The sequence below is a fragment of the Poecilia latipinna genome, unplaced genomic scaffold, assembly GCF_001443285.1.
Source record: "Poecilia latipinna isolate Pla-1442-1.1 unplaced genomic scaffold, P_latipinna-1.0 Scaffold160, whole genome shotgun sequence".
Taxonomy (NCBI): Eukaryota; Metazoa; Chordata; class Actinopteri; order Cyprinodontiformes; family Poeciliidae; genus Poecilia; species Poecilia latipinna.
Window position 1 is genome coordinate 175,110 of NW_015112776.1, and position 21,804 is coordinate 196,913.

Sequence of the window (21,804 nt, forward strand, 5' to 3'; positions counted from 1 at the left end):
TTTTTTTTTTTTTTTTTTTGCAGCTTCTTAATTTCTCAACCAAAACCAGCAAAAATGCTGAGAAATTGTTGATTTTGAAGCACGTCTCAATGTTTTTATGTCCTCGTGTCATCAGACAGGGAGTTTATTGTCTTTTATTGAGTTCCGCTATGCACTGACCTTTGACCTGTTGTCAGTCAACATGCAGTACACGTCTTGTGAATTGGCACCCTGGGTAAATTATGTTTAAAAGGTCTTGAAGTCAGTTCTACTTTTACTTGTGTGGCTTACATTCGTGAAAAAGGTACATTTGAAACGACAAAATCACATTTTCACCACATAATGACACAAACAGTGAAACCATATGGAAGCGTTTTCTAATTTAAATGTTACTTTTTAAGTTTATCATTGAAATTTTGACTGGTACTGCATAAAAAAAAGAGAAAAAAAAGTGAATATTGTGGGGGGGGGGAAATCTGCATTTTTTTGGGAATCATTTCAAAAAGTGAAACCTGTACTTTTCTTTACAGAGACTGAAATATTTAAATACTTTATTTGTTGTGTTTGTGAAGTTAATTGCTTGTGGTACTGAATTGAAAAGTTTGTTCCTCAGAAAAGGTTTCATCCGTCTCTGTATGTTTTTATGAATTTCTTATATGTTTTTTAAAATACCCAAATATTCACATCATTTTTTTTTTCTGTCTGATTACATAATTTTAGGACTTCAGATATAATTAGTTAGTTAGCTAACACTTATCTGACCTTTTGGCCAAATTAAATGTTTTTAGATGACTACTTTTTACTTTTACTTATGTAAAAATTTGCTGAAGATGTCCGAGTCTGGGAACAGTGCTGCCATGAAAAGTATCATGAACTCTTTGAAATTCCTGTGGATATTTTTAATAGAAATCTGGCTGTTTCATACTATTTATTTCCCCCTCACTGGTTGGATTTTCTATATTTTCCTCTGTGATTCTATGAAAATTCAGGCCAATATGAGTTTATTTTGAGGCTTTTTACACTTCTCTATCAGGAGGGTTAATAAAAACGGAGGAGGCTGTCGACTATCAGTTTAACGTGTTTATTGTTCTCATGCCTGCAGCAAAAGCAGCTGGAGGATGGGATCTGCCAGGGATCGGGAGGCAACCAACCTGCAGAAAATGGCAGGTAAGAGCTACAAATAAACTGAGCCGGGAATCGCTGCTGCTTTAGAGAGAAAGAGAAACAATTTTTTTAGATCTTGAAAGTGTGGTTTACTGAAAACTGTTCCACCAAATAGGAAAAAATAGAAAATAAAATATCCCTAAACCTTAAATTTATTCTTTTTTTTTTTTTTTGAAAAAAGAGGGGTTTATTTAAAACATGATGTTTTTGGTAAAAACACTTTTTAATGTTAAAACTCTTATATTTTCCATATCTGCTGGTTTTAAAGGGAACAATCTACTTGAACAGTATTCATCAAGCCACTCTGCCCCCTGTTGGTTTAATTCAGTAACTTCTTTTTTGCTGTTCTTTATGCTAGAAATTCTCACAAGTTATTTTTCTGCGATACCAGCTGAGCTACATTTTTATTTAAAATGTAAATGTGAGCCCAGTGGAAAGTGCTGTACGACTTTTCAAATTCAGACTATTTACCATATTTAATGCGTCTTCTGTGAAAAATCTGCCATTCTTTACTTACGTTAACTATCTAGCTAAAATCTGTCTGTTAAATATTCATGTCTCTGCACTCTCAGGTATGTCTCAGAGCCTGGAGTCGGTGCTAAGTGGCAGTCGCCCCAAGCCTCAGACCTCAGGGCCTTTCAGAGTGGATCAACAGGGCCGACTCATAGCCCCCGCCATGGTCGCCCAGAGCGTGATGGTGCAGAAGGATCCGCGGCGCTTGAGTGAGGCCAACCTCCCTGCGCCTCCTCGGCCACCGCTGCCCAACCTGGCGCGCGTGAACCAGAGGAACCAGAGGAAACCCCCGGCTCAGGCGCCGGCGCCCTCACCCTGGCCTTCACAAATGATCCTGTCCCCGCCGCCGCAGCAGACACAACCCCCGGTTCAATTCCCTCCTCAGCAGGGCAACCTGGTTAAAATGTCCCAGATGGCGCGTTCAACGCCGCAGCTGGATGACGACCAAAGGGAGAGATCGAGGGACAGAGAGAAATTGTCTTATACGCAAAACACAAAGGAGAGTCTGGTCGCACAGGTAGCAGAGAACTTTCTGATTGGTTACAGTGTTTTTTTTGTTGTTGTTATTTTTGTGAGTTAAACCTCAGTGCTTGTATGTTAAAGTTGTTTGCGGCTCTGCCCAGGTGATGGAGGCGGTGCACGGCGTGACCACTGAAGAGGTGCAAAGTGCGCTTCAGTGTAACGACTGGAATCCAATCCGGGCTCAGCAGCAACTCAAGGTGGGACGAGAAACTGACAAAGAGTGCAGTCGAGTACAAATATGCTGGCAAACGTGTACAACAGGCCTTAACATAAAACAAACACTGTTTCTGTACATTATTATCAGCCTAATCGCAAACTAAAAAAATGTGTAAAATTCCAGCCTTTAATTTGAGTAAGTTTTGTCAGGGGGAAATAAATCCCGTGTTGAGAGGTTTTCTAGCAGAGGCCACCAGATTTTTCATATATATATTATTATTAAAAAAAACATCCTGGTATTTAAAAGTTTATTATACCTTTTATTTTAACAAGGTTGGCCTTCGATGCGACTGCATCACAGCTCCCCCAGCAGAAATAAGAGTGGGCATGAGGTGCTTGTTGTTGTTTGTGCTGATTCCAGTTAAAAGAACCATTAGCATTTAGCATCACATTTCTGTTTGTTAAGTTAGTTACTCCCAAACAACCAGTTGACATGTATATTATGGCCTCTTGCTAGGAGGTTAGATACGTTTTCAAACTGAACTTTGGACGTTTTACAGCACCATCCTTTACATTTCTACTGTGAACCAGCGCTCCTTTTACCTGAGTGCATTTCTTAGCAGCTCTACCCACCTTTGTTTAATGTCTGTATATTTGTCTGCCTCGTCAACGTGCATTGTGACGGGATAAACGTCACAATGCACGTCTTTTACGTCTGAGTTTTAGTTGTTTTAAACTGTATTCACTGCTTTGTCTCGATGTGGGAAAGCTCAGGTGTGTAGATATTTTCTCGTAGTCGTTTCTGGTTCATGAAAATCAGCAAACCTGACTTGAATGGCGTATTCTCGTCTTTCTCACTTTGAAGAAATGGACCTCTGTGTCGCATTGCATTTATAAACCAAAATTGCTTTTGTTCAGAATATAAAAGAATGAAACCATGCTTAGCGAGCAAAAGACGCCCTAATGCCCTTCTAATGCCGCCCTGGGCAACTGTCAAAATGGCCCACTGAATGCTAATGCAGACGCTCAAGAACCCCACTCGTGAAATCCAAATGAAACCGTGAAACTGAACGTTTAAGTTTTGTTTCTGTCTCCTCAGGTCGAGCAGCTCTACTCGCTCAGCCTCTGCTCCGCAGACAACTGTGTGAAGATCCTGACCAAACACCAGTGGAACCTGGAGCTCGCCAGCAGGTACCTTCTGCGGGTGACCCGGGAGGACAGGCTCGGCACCGGAGAGAGGGACCGGCCTCAGGTTAGCGCAGAGAGACGGGTCTGAAGAGATTCGCAGACGTCCGACTGGCCGGAGCCGGACTTCGTCAGCAACGCCAGGCTTCAAGGAGACCCCACTGCGGCACCAGGCGCTGCCAGAACCAGTTGCTTTACGACGGGAGCAGGACTCAGCCCATCAAAGCAGAAACATGAAGGTTTTCAAACAGGATTTACCAGAGACTAAAAGCCTCCAACTACTGTTTTTTTTTCTACTTTTTTTGTTCTCATTGTGCCATTATTTAGCACATTTGCTTTTTTATGTGAATGAATTTATGTGTGAATGTAATGTTAGTCATTCTTTTGTTGAATAAATATGTAGATAAAAATGAACCAGTCTCTACAATTTCTATCTTAAATAACCTTTTTTTTTTTGTTTTTTTTAAATAATCATATAATAAATGCATTTTAACAACAATTGGTCAGAAGCTGTTGTCTGGTAGCAGAGTCTATATTTAATTTTCCCCCACATTTCAGTTCAGTTTAGGTTTTCACCATGGAAAATTATGTTTTACTGGGGAAAAAAATTGTCTCCATACCCCATTAAGTAAACAGCCTTCAGGATCACCTAGACCACAGGTGCCAAACTCGAGGCTCGTGGGCCAGATCCAGCCCGCCGTTGCCATCTATGTGGCCCTAAACACTCTGGAGGGCCACAAAAATAGAACCTTCAAGATAAGTCGTGTGCTTAAATATCATTTAATCAATATATGGTGTATATATATACATATAAACACTGCTCAAAAAATAAAGGGAACAAGTAAACAGCACAATATAACTCCACTTAAATCAAACTTCTGTGAAATCAAACTGTCCACTTAGGAAGCAACACTGATTGACAGTCAATTTCTGTTATGCAAAGGAATTGGCAACCTGGGGAAATTATTGGCAATTAGCAAGACACACCAAGATATTAATGGGTCTGCACGACCTCCACCTCCACCGCAAATTACCTGTATGTCCAGCCTCGGTTTATTATTTTAACACCTCTGGAGTCTGTTTCTGAACTATTTGATGCTACACAAAACACAATGCTGCTTTCTTGAAGTCTTTTCATCAGTTCACTTTGACTTCATCCTCCATGGCTGTTAAACTGTGAGAAGATACCAAGACAAGATTTCTTGACATTTTGACAACTCACAAGACATTGTTATGGTTAAACAACCATAACAAGCAGTTGTTTAACCAAGCGACTGTTTATTTCTAAAGCACAAAAACATTATTAGGCCTGAAAAGTGACGGCTGATTTCTAACTACTTGTTTTCCACCCAAAAACTGCCCAAATTATTTCCAAAATTGTCTGCGGCTTTCATTAATTGGACACAGAATGATTTATTTTTCTACAGGAACATGTCCGGACATGTCCATGTAGGGGTTGTTACTGTTGTGAGGGAAACACATTGAGTAAAAGACTGATAAAAAAAAAAAAAAGAAAACAGCACTTTCACACGCTTCCAGGTGGGGGAGCTGTAACACAACTAGTGCAACACCATTTTTTCCTCCTTCCCTCTTTCTTCTTTCGTCGTCCCTAAAGTAGGACACGTATTTTATGTTTCCGTCAGCATGTTCACGGTAGATAAAGACAAACATTACCAACATGCCCTCCGACTTTGGACATATTCCTAAGAAAAAGCGATTGTGGTTTCCTTTGAGACAGATGTGAAAGCAGAAGTTGCGCACACACACAGATCAAAGTCTTCGTTCCACCCCTCTGTCTTCATGCACAATAACACCAGACCAACAATGACACAAACGCAGGTTTAAAGTAGCATTGGTTTAATTTATGAGTTTTTCATCTGTAAAAAAGAAAATGCAAAAATTACAGAATAAAGGCAGAAAGGAAATGTATGTTACAAAATCATGCAAAGCAAATTAAACCAAATATCTGCACTGTACACGCTCTGTCTTCTTTGGAGATGAGACTACTGGCACATTGGAAAGGGAAATAAATGTTAACGGTAAGCGTCAGTGGCAAAAAAAAAAAAAAAAAAAAAAGGAAGAAGTTCACGGGGTCACGCCCGTGTTATCCTCACGAGCACAACCACCAGGAAGGAGTAGTGAATGCAGAGCAGATCATCAGATCATTTACATTCATCAAACAACTAGTTGTTTTTTTTCTATAAACAATGTAAACCACCATATGGCGAGAGCTCACACAGGTTCATTCTGAGTGGGTTTTTTTTTTTTCAACTTCGACAAAACCCCATGAGGTCACGAACCACAGCTTTTTTCTTCCTTCTTTAGCTTCCTATTCGTGCCGCACAACAATTTGTCGTCATCCTGTTTAATTCACTTTTACGCCGTGCAATCACAGGGAAACTGAGGGAAACCTGCAGGGTAAAGTTCAGCTGCTCGCGCCGTTTCCATGGCAAACGCTAAACGGGCACGCTATCGCTCACTTTACAGTCGTTGCAGTTTTATCTCGCACCACAGCCTGTAGAGTGTCGTTGGTTTCAACTTAGAACAGTGAAGCAAGCAAGGGAAATGACAGCTTCGGTAAATCCTCTCAGCATGCAACAACTCGAGGTTTCTTTTCCCGTTTTTAATCAGACTAGCAACAAGACAACTTCCTTATCAAGTTAAATGATGCAAACTTTCAAAAGTAGCTTCACATAAAAGCCAAAACTAAGAAGTGACACCGAGGTCTTTTTTGGCTTTCCTCCATGTTGCTTTGGTTAAAAAGTAGCTAAACGAATAATGCAATAGTGAGCAGGTAGATTGGTTATAACATTCTACATCGGACTACAACACGTTTTTACAGGATAGTATCTGTGTAAGTAACCTACATAATAAAAAAGGTAAATAAAAAAAGTGTTAGTTCTATGAATATTGGATCATAACTGAACCAAACATGCAGAGCTGAAGTGATTTGTACAAAATGCAGACTATGGCATCAGTGACATGCTGCCATGACTTTAAAAACAAAGTGATTAATATACGCCTTCTGCATCCGAAAGGATATTGCACTTACACTATGTCTAATATGAATGCCTCATGAGCATGGCAACGATATCACTGATTGTAAAATATATATTGACAAATTTCAACAAGAAAAAGCACAAAGAGAGAGAGATGGCAGCAGAAAGCACATTCAACAGTATGCTGAGCTAAGTAGAAGACAGGTGGAGTTTTTTCTATTTTTAAAGTTTCATCACAAATTAAATGAACATGTAAAAACTCTACGGAGTGTGGGGAACATCAACATCCTTCCAAGTAAGATCAAATTGGACTGGAGCCAATTTGATCTTGCTTTATAAATGAACGCCGGAACGTCTGTTGAAGAAACCAAGACAGGCGCTGGACAACGGGGGTGGACTCAGGCACTCGGTTACGAAAACACAGAGCTGCGTTGGTTCGCCTCGCCCACTTTCTCGAAGAACATGAAGTCCTGCGGATGAGCCACGACAGAAAAATAAACGGCCCGTTAAGCAAGATCTCACGAGATAAAAATCAGACACCATCACTAAGATTCAGGAACTCACAATGAGGAAGCAGGCGCCCATGAGGACGGCCTTCATCTTCACGTCCAGGTCCATTGGGAACTGGATGCCGAAGTTGTCCGTGTCTGTGAAGACTTCCTTCAAGAGGCCGCTCCACTGCTTGCTGATCCGACCAATGGACTGTCCGCCATCTTTACTTGTCAGCTACATAGCAATGACGAAATACAGGACATACAGGCTCACAAAATTGTCTTAAAGCTACCTTCCTGCAGTTACATCAGATGTCAAATATATTTAATAATATGGTCATTTATTTTTTTTAACCATTTATGTTTTACAACCAGGCAAGTAAAAGCATGAAAAAAAATCTAACCTATTTATTGAGTTCAGGAAGAAATAAATGTGTTTCACTTCTGGCTATAATAATTACAGAAATCTTTCACTTTAAATCCCTCAAGGGGAAGAAAATGATTGGGCCGGGAGAGTAACTCTGCGGGACACCAAACAAACTCAACAGCAATTGACTGAAGTAGTTTAGTTACAATCTAAAGAGACATTTTTTGAGATCTTGGACTTGTCCAGAAGATCTGCAGAAACTACTGTGAATACATACTACATCTTTAGTGTATTACTGTGAATTTTCAATCAAATTAAAAGTTTTAAAACAAATTCATGCATTACATAAACAGCACCCAACAGAACAAATCCAAACACAACCAAAAACCCTCGTCTGTAAAGTCTGAGCAGACCGAGTTCAACGTGAGCTTACAGAACATTCACAGCTCAAACTGATCCTCCGAGGACAGATGGGAGCTCACCTCAAAGTTGACATCCCCACAGCAGTTGCAGGCGAAGCAGGGCCCCTCCAGTTTCAGCAGCGTCTGTCCCTCTGGTCCCTGGATGGAGAACTTTGGCAGGAAAGGATGCCAGTCCTGTTTGACGAACCCTACGGTGGTTCCCGGCGGCGCCTGGACCTCCATCTGCGGGTCGGACACAAACATTACAAGGTTTCCCCTAGAAAACCTGCTAAGCCTGGTGATTGGTTGCTAGTCATTCATCCAGCAGCCTGTCATGTTTTTGAGTTAAAAATTGACAATATCACTTGATAATTATGTTATTGAAAGATTGGAAGATTAATACCCGAATGCCAACTAAAAAGTCTTAAAAAATACAAAGATTTTAAAAAGACCTAAATAAATTAGTAATGCTTAGCCTGGTGGGGGCATAAGTAAAGCCTGGTGGCCCGCCAGGCTTATAATACCCTGGGGGAAACCCTGCATTAGCCCCACGGAGTTAGAAGGGAGTTCACCTTGGCACCAGAGACTATATATAAAAACATCACGGGGTCAGAAGGCTTCTCACGAAGTGCAGCAGGAATGATAATTGAAGCTGTGACGCTGCCATTGTGACACATAGAGGTAATAAATCTCACATGGTTCCTGGGTGGGGAGCGCACAGAGAGCCGTTGTGTGTGAGGGCATCGGTTTGGGCACAGGCGAGTGAGAACGGAGAGCCAACGACAGGATTAAACGGGGTAAAGATGGCAGAGGATCGGGAATTAACAAGGAGACGGTTATGATGGACAAAAGGTCCATTCAGACTCCTAACAAACCTCCCTCGACTGGCACAGCCTGAGCAGAAAGGAGACGAGATGAAAGACACAGGCCTAATTTACTTCTGGTTACATCTAGATGTGCAAATAGAGTTGCACTGATTTCATTATAGCATCTCAAATAAAAGTTCAGTAAGTGATCAGACGCACAATCATCTAACAAGAAGCCAAATACGACCAAAGGTCATATTTAAAGATCAACATCATGTCATATAGTGGATATAAAGAGTGAACTTGATGTTGTAGTTAAACATTTTATCCATTAAATGCCACATACCATTCCAACAAGGTTTTATTGTTCTTTTAACTCCACTCTTTAGTCCAGTAATATAGGACACAACCACTATAAACCAGAACTCCGTTCACTGCTGCCATCAGCCTCATTGCAGCCTCCCTGACCAGCCGCTCTCTTCATCAGTTTTGGAGAAATGTCCCGGTTTTGTAGAGCCACCATTGCTCCACCTTTTATCCACGCTTAGAGGTTACCTTTATTATGCTGGCTTACGCCAACGTGTTAAGAAGCATGAAGTTAATCTATTTAGTACGTCAAAATGAGCTAATAAGCTAATGTTAGCTTAAATGCTATCATCCCCTGCGCCATGGTGCTTTTCTGTACTTTTCTCCTAATTGATACATTTGTACAATGATTTTATCTATATTATACAAGTCAAGAAACCTCTTCTATGACAGTTAAACTTTAGGTAAGGATCCACAACAAAGAATCAATGCCAGAGTTCAGGAAAGTATTCATTTAAAGGTTAGCACAATTATTTTTTTATTCATAATTTTGTCCTCTAAAATATTTGTTTTCTAGCTAAATAATACAGACCATGCGTGTCATTAAAACTAGGAAAAAAAAACTTTCAAATTATTTATATTTGCCTTATTTTAGATCACAAAAACCTGCACTAGTATCACCTTGGTAAATGTTTCCTCTACACATTTCAATATCCACTCCATCTTTCTTAAGGAGAAAATTGCTTTCTCTTCATGCGAGTAAGTAGGCAATGTAGCTACATCTGCATCAGCTTTCTCAAATTATCATTAATTTCTCATGTCAACATTTAACAGACAATAGAAGAGTAGTTCAATAAAAATGCTAGATGCCTTTACTGATTTTTAAATTATTAATTCTTCTCTGCTTTAATCATCAAGACATAAATTCCAGCACTAATGCTTTTAATTTACATTCAAGGTTTCCTCCAGTGTATTACAAGCCTGGTGGGCCAACAGGCTTTACTTGTGCCCCCACCAGGCTATAAGCATTGCTTATTTATTTCAGTCTTTTTGGAATGTTTGCATTTTTTAAGACTTTATAGTTGGTGTTCAGGTGTTAATCTTCCATTCTTTCAATTGCACATGATTATCAAGTGATATTTAAAAACTTCCTGTCAACTTTAAACATTTTTAACTCAAAAACACGACGAGTTCAGCAAGTTTTCTGGGGGAAACCTTGATATTATTAGTTCACTTGCTTATAGCTCGTCTCCCCATCTTATGTCTGCCACAATTATACAACTTGTAAACATGTCACACACAATCAATCAGGTACCAGAACCAGATATATTTTCAGCTACTCCGACCTTAACTGGTCACCGGCCAGTAAATAAATCAGCATTTTTTTTTCCCCATTTAGCAAATGCATAATAAATCAAGTAGCAAGAGCACAACAGAGAGCAAAGCTTTCGCCAGATAACATGAAGCTTAAACCTTTAAGTTTAGATATTTAATAAGAAACACACTGCATTTAGAAAAACCTGGCAGCTTTTGGGACATTTCAGACTAAACGTAACGTAAGGCTTCTGGGTGCCACAGACAGAAACTAAGCTTTTAAAATTGCTACAAAGTTACAAACCACAGATTTCAAAATAACACTGACCAGAAAGCAGGTGCTGCTGGTAGAGCTATAAGTAGATTGACACTCTGAAAAAGGTTGGATGAACTAAAGGCGGCAGACAGCTGGAGAAACACTGGAAGCAACAAACAGCAGCAGCCGCCACGCTGCACGACTCTTCAAAGAACTGCTCTGGCGTTGCGCGACGTTCGACGCAGGTCGTCTTATGAACAACCACCAACTTGACCTCGAACCAAAACAATTTCTCTACAAATTGCAGTTTGGACAGATTTAACAGGTTTTGTAGCTCATTTCTTTTCCCGCGCCACCTTTCCACCCCGCCGTCCCAAATCATATCTGGAGCAGAGGTTTCAGACTCGACTCCAAATCATATCTGAAACTTTACTTGTCTTTCCTCTTGTTGCAATTACTTCATCATGTTTGCTGATCAAGTTTATTCCCAATTGTTTCTCTTCTCGAATCGCTTTATAACTGCTGATGGCTTCTTTTATGCTCCTAATCATTTAATTTAGAAAGTTTTATTGAAGTATGCGGATACTTTCTAAGCTTTAAGATACCATTCCTACATCTTTAACTTATAAAATTTATTAGCTTCTTCTTGTGCTGAATGGATCAACTAGTTTACACTTGTAACTATAAAACTAGTGACAATAAAATAGACCCACTTAATAAAAACAATATAGAGACATCTATTAAAGTTTTGGATTAGACATGTGCTTGTATGAGATTCTCCCAGTATTATACGACAGTCTTAATTATCCTGATACTGTATCATACGAGTGATATAATTTAGATACTACTTTTAACACAAGCTTATCTAAAACATAAAAGCATAAATGATAATTAAAGCTGGAAATTCACATACACCAGAAACATAAAGACAAAATCGTTCACTTTCTGACACTGAATCAAACTAAACTTTCCCGTTTCCAGTCAGATGGGGTACCAACTTTATTTCTATCGGCTAAATACCTGAATAATGGGAGGACAAAAAGTTTCCTTTGATTCCTTTCTTCAGTCAGAAGTTTCTGAATCTAGATTACAACATCTGTGTTAAATGAAGACAGACCTGTGGGTGTACTTTAACTATTCCTCATTCCTATTTGCAGTGAATGGTGCCTGAAGGTTCATCTGTTCAAACAGATAAAACACGGAGGAATAAGCAGCAAGGGAAAGTTGATCATATCATTTAGTCAAAAGGTCGGTTCCGTTTTATCACAAAGCCAACGTGATCCCAATCGCATGAAAAATATGCGGCTTGAGCCAAACAGGTGCACAACCTGCAAACCCGACTCAGTTACAGCGGTTCTGCCAGGATGAATGGGCCGGAGTTACAGCGAACCTACTGTGAGAGGTTTCTGGAAGGAAACCCAAAACGTTTGACCCAAATTATGTCGTTCAAGAAGCAGTTCTACCAAAAACTTGAAAGAAATTGTGTTAAGAGCTGAATTTGGAAAAAAAAAAAAAACTCTAATCATTCTGGACTTAAGAAAACAGTACGTAATACTTTTGCACTTCAAACAAACCTGGAATAGGAGAAGTTTAGTCCTTTTTTTTTGTCAAATTAACAAAATTAAAAAGGTTTGGTGTCTTTTTATACAGTGGATAAATATCTGGTTTCTCCTCTAGCAGCTTTAACAATGTGATCCAGTCCTGTTCTTATTTTAATGTTGACACAAAGATTTAAGGAAAACGCTACAATAAACACCCACTAGACTCTGCAGAATTATTCAGGCGCTTTCTGAATGAATGTAAAGCCTATTTTTGTGCCAAATTTGATGCTGAATCTTTAGTAAATGAGAAAAAAAACTGAAACAGCAGCAGACGGAGGAAGGGCAGTTCTGCACTACTGTAGCAGATAAAAACTCTTGCCACTCCTTTTTCTCTATCACTAAATCGATCCATAAGCAATCAGGGTGTGTCATAAACTTTTCCCCTGGAACAATTCAGGACGAGGTGGGGAAAATATCTACGATATGGGTGCTATTAATAACTTTTATTAGTAAAGTCTTGAACAGTGTTCAGCCAACAGATATGAATTTAGGACAGACCTCCTGCAGGCAGCAGGGACACCAGCAGGAGACGCATCGGAAGGGCCGGATGAGGCGGATGACCTCCCGGTCCATGTTGTCCTTGATCTTCATGTCGAAGCTGCGCAGAGAGCCGCAGCAGTTCCTGGTGCAGCAGTCGTTCTTCTCCTTGGCCTTGTAGATCTTCTGGCCCAGACTGTTTTTGATCTCGTACTGGTTGTTCGTCTCAAACCCAATGAAAGCTGTGGGGGGGGAGAGCGGGGAGCGGAGATGTTAAAACACTTCAGATAAAGATGCTTAAAATTGATCTTTTGTTACAGTAAAATGCAGAAAAGTCCTGGTTTTAATTTGATTATGTTCAGTCCAGAAAGCATAATATTACTTAAAGCTTTTTTGTTTGCTGTTTAGTAAAGTAAAAAAAAAAAAGGGTCTACTTTTTTTGTTCCCCTTCATGGAAACATGCCATAAACAAAAGCATAGAAAACTTGAAATGTCCAAATAAAATAGGTTCAAATCCACAACAAAACTGGTTCACCTCGTCGACATCTCAGCCCTTAAGATCCCAAAGGAAACATTTTCGTAAAAACAAAATATTTCTCAGCATTTGTTTCTCCTCCCACACTCAACTCTCTCAAATTAGAGGTTTTACTGTCTACATATTTCAGTGTGAAAAAAACTCCATAAATAAAACTTACCTTCCAGGAGCTCAACTTTCTGATGGATCAGGATCTGGTCTATCTAAAATAGAGTAAATGATAGATAAGAAATAGATAAACAAATCAGTATATTTAAAAGTATTTTCAGCAAAGAGCAAAATTTTAAAAAACAACAAGTTAAGTCCTTACAAGCAGACAGTCACGTGTAAGATTATTTATTTTTTACCATTTCATCCAAGCCCGCAGCTTCTTGGGGAACTGTGAAACTATACACAAAGGAAATCTGCTGACTTAGTGTTTTTCTTGGCACATTGTTTCAAAGTTCAAAAGGCCAACAGGATAAAGTTTATATCTTGGACAGGAATGTTTTAAAGAGGAGACGTTATGCATTTTTCAGGCACATATTTTCATTTCACAACACACTCGAGTAACTATGTTACCTTAAGCTGCATTTATCAAATACCACTTAGAAGAAATGTGAAGGGTTGAAATTGGTCTCTGTCTCTTTAAGAATCTCATACTCTTCCCAACCTTCTCCCTTCAGCACGTCGTCACAACAGTACTCCACCATTATGCCATTTACAATCACTCTTAGAAGCAATAGCTTGTATGATGAGCTTAGCAGAATCAAAGCAACACTCCAGGCATGTGTTTGATGACAGAACAAGAATATGACATGACATACAGCTCAAAAAAGTCAGTTTGACATGATGGAAAGTTGAAGTCAGTTCATTCATAAGGCTTTAATAAGTTCTGCATCACCTCAACTGAAGGAAAACAAATAAATTAAAAAGAACATTTTAGCAGTGTTAAAAAGTTGCAGGAATCATGTGCCACATGGGTGGATAAGAAGTGCGATAAGGCATGTTGAGTTTTTCATCAAACTGGCAGAAATCCACAGCTATTGCTCACCACCAGAAAGGAAGGAACAATCATTAGCAGAAGTGTTTTTTTTTTTTAAACAGACGAGACCCCAGACCGATCCAGAACGCCACGTCTGATTACAATGGCAGATATTACAGAATTTAGTTCATCAGATGTTTCCTCCTTTTCAGGCCTACCTGTGTTAGGTACTCGAGCCCGGGCGGGACGCCGACTGGAGCCGGAGCTGGAGACATTCCCATTGGCTGGCCGCCATAGTCCGGTCCTGGACCTGGAGCAGGGCCCGGTTGATACATGACAGGAGGCTGGTCCTGGTGATGGCCCATGTTGAAGCCTGGTGGGGGAGCCTGACTGGGGTCTCCAGGATATCCCCCAGCCGGAACAGGGTAAGGGGGCGCGGACTGGCCGGGTTGTGGGTAAGGAGGATGATTCGGAGAGCCTAGATAGCCTAAGGTGAAACACACATGTACGTCTTTTACCGGGTCAAAACTGTATGCACTGGTTTTCTCAGTGATAAAGTTATCTGCTGCCTATTTCTGCACGTTTCCCCAGAATTTTCTATGACAAAAGAAGTCCAGAACTGTGACTTGAAACAAGAACAAATAAAAGCAAATCTTAGAAGAATGTATCCCCCTGAGTCAATCCATTTTAGAGACTATTCTTGTCCAGTTCCCTTTACAAAAAAGCTCGAGCTCAAGATGGAGATCATCTGTTAGACATTACGGTTCAGGCCCTGCCACAGATTTTAATTGAATCTAGGTCTGCACTGTGACTGGGGCTTTCCAACTTCCTCTGGTTGCACGTTTAGGGTCGTTCTCCTGCTGGAAGGCGAACTATGACCTCATTTTGAGATGTCAGAGCATCTCAAAAGTACCAAAAGCGCCTTTGAGATGCTCTGCCACCCAAACATCAATCTGAGGGTAAAACTTAAAAAGGAGAAGATTTGAAAACCACAAAGCAAACCATTAGAAGAATAAAGCAGCTTATCGGCTTCTTATCTGGTGATCCGATGACATGCCATGTCCGGGCTTCTTCATTTTCTTATCCAAAAGTCACGATGAGAAACTTTATTGAACAACAAACGGTGACTGGCCCGCGGTTGTGTGCGAGTGCCTCTATGCATCTGTTTATTCTGGATTGAGTTACTTCTCCCTGGATGCCATTATCCACTGAGCCGCAGAGCAAACAGAAACATTTTACAGGAAGTAAACACCAAGCATGTGAAGAGTCATGGTAAAAAAAAAAAAAAAAAACACCCACTTTCAGTTGTACCTCTCTGCCTAAATGGGAGAAATATGAATGTCCTGGTTTATAATGGGGGATAAATGTGACTCAAATATTAACAGATGCCACAGCATCATTTACTAAGCAAAGAAGGCCAGAACAGAAGAGCTTTGTTTGATAAACAAAGTATATCATGATTTGTTCTGACATATTTGTGGAGGAATTGTGGCCTACTCCTCTTTCCAACACGGCCGCAGTTCACTGAGGTTAGCAGCGTTTCTGCACGGCTCATCACAGCCTTTCAGCAGGTTGAGGTCTGGATTTTAACCCCTTAACTGCCTCCTTCCTCAAAACGCTTGCATGTCCGTCGATGGCTCCATGAGGAAACTGGTGTCGTCATGCCAGTTAAGGGATTTACCTGAATTACTGTGAAACATTTTTTCCTTTCTGTATCAGCCATTTTGAAATACACTGCTCCAGTTGGACAAAGCTACAACTGGTTAAACATAGCCACCTTCCGTTACAGTAACTGTGACAGAGTATGTCACATTTACCACAATAACCACAAGTGCAAAACAGGCCCAAATCTTTACCACATCATTTTTTACCAGGAGGAGCAGCTGGTTTTCTACAACTAAGGCTCTCTGCGCTATGAGCAAACATCTTTACATTGTTCAAGGAGTCCTGTTGATCATTCAGATGCAACTCTGTGAAAGAACTTCATGTTGCCATATTATTTTAGAGAGAAGACGCTTTCAAAGCCTGCACAGTCGCAGACTGAACTAACGGAGTGAATCTGAAGAGACGTCTTCTCCTGGGAATATTTGTAAATGTCTTAAATGACTTTAAGCAGAATGGACATCACTTTAAATGAAAGAAACCTACAAATATCAACCTTTCTAGACTTATGGGTAGCAGCAGTTGCTTTTCAAAGAGCCTAACTGATCCCTTTCCAACTTTGCATCATGTTTACAGACACCTGCAGGCTATGCCCTGACCAACCAAACACTACCAGAACCTTAATGAGGTTATCTGACATTAAGGTTAGGTGAGGTTATTAGCACCCAGCTGCCAATATACCCTCTGACCTCTGAGTTGCCCATAATCACTCTATAAAAAGTGCAACAACTACATAACGACCTCCATCTGTGCATTAACTCCCCCAGCTTGAAGATTTTTGTGTTTTTTTTGTTGTTTTTTTTTACCACAACCGACTCACCGTTAATGCTTTCAGCCTAATGGGAGCCAAACTGGCTTTGATGTCGGCAGCGGCGTGAATGTGTCATGTTGTTCAAAAAGACTGTCGGTCTAACGATCCTGCCTTTCTCGCCGCAAGCCAAATGACTGCACTTTACCGGTGAGAGACGAGCAAAACCCAGGAGTTTGCAAGACGGCCCCAGCATGGCGATGAGAAACATTGTTACACTGGACTCACTGTTCTGATTTACAAATGTATTTCTATCCGGTTAGAAAAGGCCACGTGGTTTAAAAACACATTTTTATATTTGAACTGCAGACATCTGCATCAGTTTGACCACTAAACGCTCTGTTTACGCTCCTGTCTCTTTAACGCGTTATGGTCTCAGTAAAACGATAAAACGAAATTTTGTCAGATAACTTTTTTTTTTTTTATTATTATTGGTCATTAAATTTACGTAAGATGGAAATTTCTCTTTAGCACTTGGCAGGAAGAGATCATACAGATAAACACCAAAGTCCACAGTAAAATGAGCCAATTTAAATAAAACTACATGTACACATAGATTAATTTGTAGATCCATAAAAGCTATTATAAAGCAATGTTTCTCAATGAGAGGAAAAAAGTACTGTTTAAGTGTTGGGAAAGACTTAACATGTATGGCTTTTTCTGCAAAAACTGAACTTTAAAGGTTTTTCCAAACAGAAGAAACTGAAATAATGAATGCAGATGATGAGAGACGACATTTCTGAAGCGTGGACTGATTGTATAATTCATAAAGTGAAAGTTGGTTTGGATCCTTAATCTTACTGACCTTGTTGTTCACCTGATTCACTTTGTTCTAATGTCTAAGCTAAAGGTGTTATATTAAATGAAAGAACAACTCAGTAAATGACCTTTAAATCTTAGTCAACGTGTTTACTGATTAACTTTTTAAGCTCATTATCAACTTCGTGTGCAATTTTCATCTTTTACAAAGATTTGACCTGCCAAGACCGAGCATTGCGCCGAGGAGCAGCATTGCGCCGAGGAGCAGCATTGCGCCTTGGCGTTTCCGCTCAGCAAGCTACATCTTCTTTTGAATATTTTAGATATGCTCTTTGAATTAAAATAGTGAATAGGTAAATCCACAGATACGGAACCAGGATTAGAGACTGAGTCCACCGTTGCTCTCAGACACGTCGTAGAAAATGCAGTTTCCTTTTAAACAGCTTCCTCAATACCTACACTTTTTTACAAACCCTTGGGTCATTTTAATTAGTAAATTTTTCTTAGAAAATTTGTTAACTATTTAACTAATTGCCCTTTGTGATAGTGGCAAAATACTCACAAAGGGTTGTCGTTTTCCCCAGTCATTTCCTAGTCAACTCACATCCTCCACACTTTTCGAAAGCTATCTGCGCCACTGCTGATCCCCTTGGACTGAAATGGCAAAGGGGCAGCATGGTGCCACTAATCAAATGCACTTGATAAGATGAGCATCATCAGTGTAATAACATCTCTAAAAGCAGTTTTGGTAACTTGGCTGAGTTGTGTGTCAACACAACGGCAGAGATGGAAGAGCTCACCGATGATACTTGACAAACAACCGTTGATGCTCGTCATTCCAGGAAGGGTGAAAGGTCATCTCCAAACATTGCGATGATAAAAAGGTTGAACACGTCCTAGTAAATCTTGTTCTCTCACCATAATGTACAACGTTATGTTAAGAAAACCCAAGTACTGCATATCGGCAACAAACTTCTCATTGAAATCGTCGTTCATGGCGGTGGAAAGGTGGTTGTTGGGACCTGTCTTGAAGCCACCGGGTCTGGAAACCATCAGGCTTACGACCCAGTTCCCACCTTGCACTAAAATGTGTCCTAAATTATCCAAACATTTTCCAGATTTCTTAAATACAGACATAGAAATCTACAAGACACAGTAAGGACGGTTAGCAGTGTTTTTGTTTGGTATTTGAATAGTAGCTCAAGTATCAGGTTACATGGCGTCAAACAAGACCCTTTCACAAAGTCCTTCAGGGGCATTGAGGTGTCTTTAAAAGCTTTCAAAAGTGATGGAAACTTTTTGATTGACTAATGTGATGAGGAGGGTTAAGGTCAGCCCAGCTCAGTAACATGTCTGACTCTGCAGCTGAGGTAGTCACAGGCCTTAGGAACGATAGGCTCGCAGCGTCTGTGGGACTCGCAGCACCTCTTCCTTGATGTTGCGAGGAAGTCAGGACGAAGTGATGTAGTGTTGACTTGATTTGTGCAATTATCCAGCCGCAGGATTTAAAAGTGCAAACAAGACCCAAGCATACTAAATGGAGTTCATCCAGCATTACGGTTTTGAAAATAAAGATAAGGGGGGGATCTCCAGCGCAGATTGTATGCCGAGGACTCAGAGGTGGCTCGACTTAACGATTTCATGAGGTAAACTAAAAATTCAAAGAGTCTGTCTGCTGTGTCATGGTCTTAAACAAGCTGCTCATACTCCAAAGCCCTTCACTGTGGCTAAATTTTAAAAAAGATCTGCAACAAACAAGAGGGCCCATTTTTCCCCCCACAGTTCTTTAAAACACTCGTTGCCAATTATCACAAAGACTTGATCCCAATTATTCCTGCCAACGGAGGAACAACCAGGTACTGGGTTTCAAGGGAAATTATTTTATTCGCCATGTAGATTGGGAAAGCCCTTCCCTTAAAATAAATCATTTCATTTAGTCATAATTTTTTACAGCTACCAACCAGTCAAAGGTGTGTAGACAATAGGTGGATGATTTTTACAGCATAATCTGCAGTAAGGAAATGTTGTAATCATGCGTGCATTATGGTTTGATCAGCTGTGCTAATCTGGTGTTGAGAAATGAAATGACAAAAGAAGCACAGTGTTAGTGTGAAGTAACAGTTCAGATAAAGGTATAATACTAATTTAACACTTTCTCTAAAAATTGTGTTACATCAAAATTAATTAAAATACTTAACTATAACAAAAAATAAAACCCTTTCACAAAAAGAGGTTTGATTAGAGGTATAAAATAAGAGTTAGGAAGCAACAGAATGGAAACGCAAGGGTATAAAATTGGGTTATGAATTTGCCTAATTGTGAAATGACCCAAAGACCATTTTCACGATCTCCATCCTTTCCTCCTAGCCGTGACATTTACTGTCCCAACCAATGGAGCAAGATTATTGCATTTCCTCTGCTTTGCCTAGAACAGAGATGGGCCATCGGCTCCAATTCTGACATTTGACATTTGCTTGTGTAGACACTGATGTGACTCACATCCAGCCAAACTGGTTTTCTGTAATCCTGGTATTCGGCTCCAATGGCGAGCTTAATCCAGCCAGATGAAGGTCATGAGCCTCCAATTTGTTTTGGCTCTCGCATAGGAAGGGAAGTAAGAAATCCGTCCCACCTCTTTTTCACATTCCATTGCCCTCTTTCCAGGAAACACAAGATTTGCATCTGCTTGAAAGTGAGGCGGACCGTACTAGCAGACAAAAGGAACTACAGGCAGGCACACGCAATGCCCCCAAAACCTTTTAAACAACGAGGGCGGAGCCCGCAGGGCCAACAACAGAGATGTCATTGCGCTAGGATGTTAGGAACAAGTTTCAGATTTCGACATCTTTCAGGAACAAAGGCCACATGAAGAATCGAGGGAGGTGGACCGGCTCATGATTCATTATTTTTTATGGAAAATCTGGGTTAGGCAAGAGTGATGGAAAATTAAAAAGGCAAGTCAAACAATGTCACAATAGCTAAGCGATGTGATAATAGGAGAAGCCAAAGATGAAGAAAGTGCTCCAGAGGTCAGTGTCAGTTTTTATGACTGAAAAGTGGAAAATTGTCATCACACCTTGATGTTTATTATAACTTACCTGGAGCAGACATTGTGATTGGTGGAGAAATGGAGAAAGAAATGAGGTCACACTTCCCAAATCCCTCCCAGGCTTTCCTTGGAAAACTGAGGGAGGAAGAAAAAGGAGAGAAAGGGTAACTGGAGTTAGGATCCAAGCTGAAACCATGGGAAAGCGAGGAGGGGAGTACAAAACAGAAAAAAGTACAAAGTACAGCAACAAGTTAACAACCACAAGCTAACTGGACCTAAATCCAGCAAGCAAGAAGCAAGGCAACTCATGATGAAACGAAACTCCAATGTTTAAAGGAATAATCCTTTTATTTTTTTTTCCACGCTGCAGGCTGGACCAGAAAATCTTGCAAAGTAAAAGTGGGTGTGTCGTGTTTAACCAGACACGTCTGCCTGGGAACTCCAACATGCACTGAAATCTACCTATAACTTGTTCATAACATATTCAAGAACATGATTTCTTATCTAGAACAAACAGTCCTGCTGTGGCCCCGTTTCTCCCAGTCCCGTTCAAACTGAGCAGCTAAAAACGCATAAAAGCCTCCAATAGACTTTCAAAACTTTCAAAAAGATGCAAAGCAACTTACGCGTGAATTTAAATCCCAAAGAAAGAGTAGAAAAGCAGGTTGTCGGTTCCAAAGTGGTGCTTTCAGTCCTTTGCCCAATCTGTTTGTCGTCGTTGCTGCTGCTAGTCTCTCCTCCTCTTTTTTCTCTCCTCCCCTTCCCCACAGAGAGGTTTCTTTGAGCGTCCTTGTAGGGAGGCAACCCGTCATGGCACAAACATGAACATGGGCGGGAACCAGTCACTTTCGAGTTAAAATCATGTTTAAATTATGTTTGACGACCCAGTCAACCCACGGGTGAAAGGTGGAAATGTGTTGTTCGTAACTTATGCACGTCAAGTTCAACTCGACGAATAAACAGACAGGCATTAAAATGGTGCGACTTAAACCCAGTTCCGAGTGCGTACATGTAGCAAGCATTACGGTACTTTCAAAATAACAGCATAATTTCGCCTTCCTAAAGTAAAGGCCGAAGTCGTTTGCCAAAAGTAATTTTGGCAACCAAAAGAATTATTTTGGCCCATATTGTTTTTACATAATCTGACGTTATTGTTTATTTATTTGTATGTTTGTTTATTTATATCTTATTTTACTTTTTATTAAAATCAATGGCAAGTTTTGGCCAAAATAACCTTTGTTTCGTTTTTTTAATACTTTCATGTATTAGTGTGAATTTATAAAAAGTATTTATTTATTTGTTTGTTAGATTTTGTTTTATTTATTTATTTTTTTGCTAAAATTACTGGAAAGTTATTCCACCCAACGAAAACAAAGTTTTACTTTGAAAGCAGAGTGGTTACCGTAATACCATGTATATGGATGCAGAATAAATAAACTATGAGATGGAGGTGGCCTTCTCGCACAAATTGAATGCAGCTGCAGGGAGCA

General features: G+C 40.1%; 2 protein-coding genes across 2 annotated transcripts in view; one reads left to right on the forward strand and one right to left on the reverse strand.

The window, feature by feature from the left end:
* tnk1 (tyrosine kinase, non-receptor, 1) overlaps positions 1–3,933 on the forward strand; it is a 13,404-nt gene extending 9,471 nt beyond the window's left edge. Inside the window, exons 9-13 of the mRNA XM_015029669.1 lie at positions 116–214; positions 1,065–1,146; positions 1,716–2,173; positions 2,280–2,375; positions 3,434–3,933. Coding sequence (XP_014885155.1) covers positions 116–214; positions 1,065–1,146; positions 1,716–2,173; positions 2,280–2,375; positions 3,434–3,610 — 912 coding nt within the window. The 3' untranslated portion in view covers positions 3,611–3,933. The remainder of the gene's footprint in view (positions 1–115; positions 215–1,064; positions 1,147–1,715; positions 2,174–2,279; positions 2,376–3,433) is intronic.
* A 1,854-nt stretch (positions 3,934–5,787) lies between these two features.
* Positions 5,788–21,331, reverse strand: LOC106945765 (phospholipid scramblase 1). Its single transcript, XM_015029681.1, has 8 exons — positions 20,941–21,331; positions 20,364–20,449; positions 14,255–14,523; positions 13,233–13,275; positions 12,559–12,779; positions 7,859–8,020; positions 7,083–7,244; positions 5,788–6,988 (listed from the first exon to the last, which is right to left on the reverse strand). Exons 2-8 carry the CDS (start codon positions 20,374–20,376, stop codon positions 6,929–6,931), a joined length of 930 nt encoding a protein of 309 aa, XP_014885167.1. The 5' UTR covers positions 20,377–20,449; positions 20,941–21,331; the 3' UTR covers positions 5,788–6,928.
* Positions 21,332–21,804: the final 473 nt, after the last annotated feature.

Excerpts from the sequence above, each read along its gene's own strand:
- LOC106945765 (XM_015029681.1), bottom strand. Across the intron at positions 13,276-14,254 it reads GGCTCGAGTACCTAACACAG|ATAGACCAGATCCTGATCCA; the intron begins GTAGGCCTGAAA and ends ACTCTATTTTAG. Across the intron at positions 12,780-13,232 it reads GAAAGTTGAGCTCCTGGAAG|CTTTCATTGGGTTTGAGACG; the intron begins GTAAGTTTTATT and ends CCCCCCCCACAG.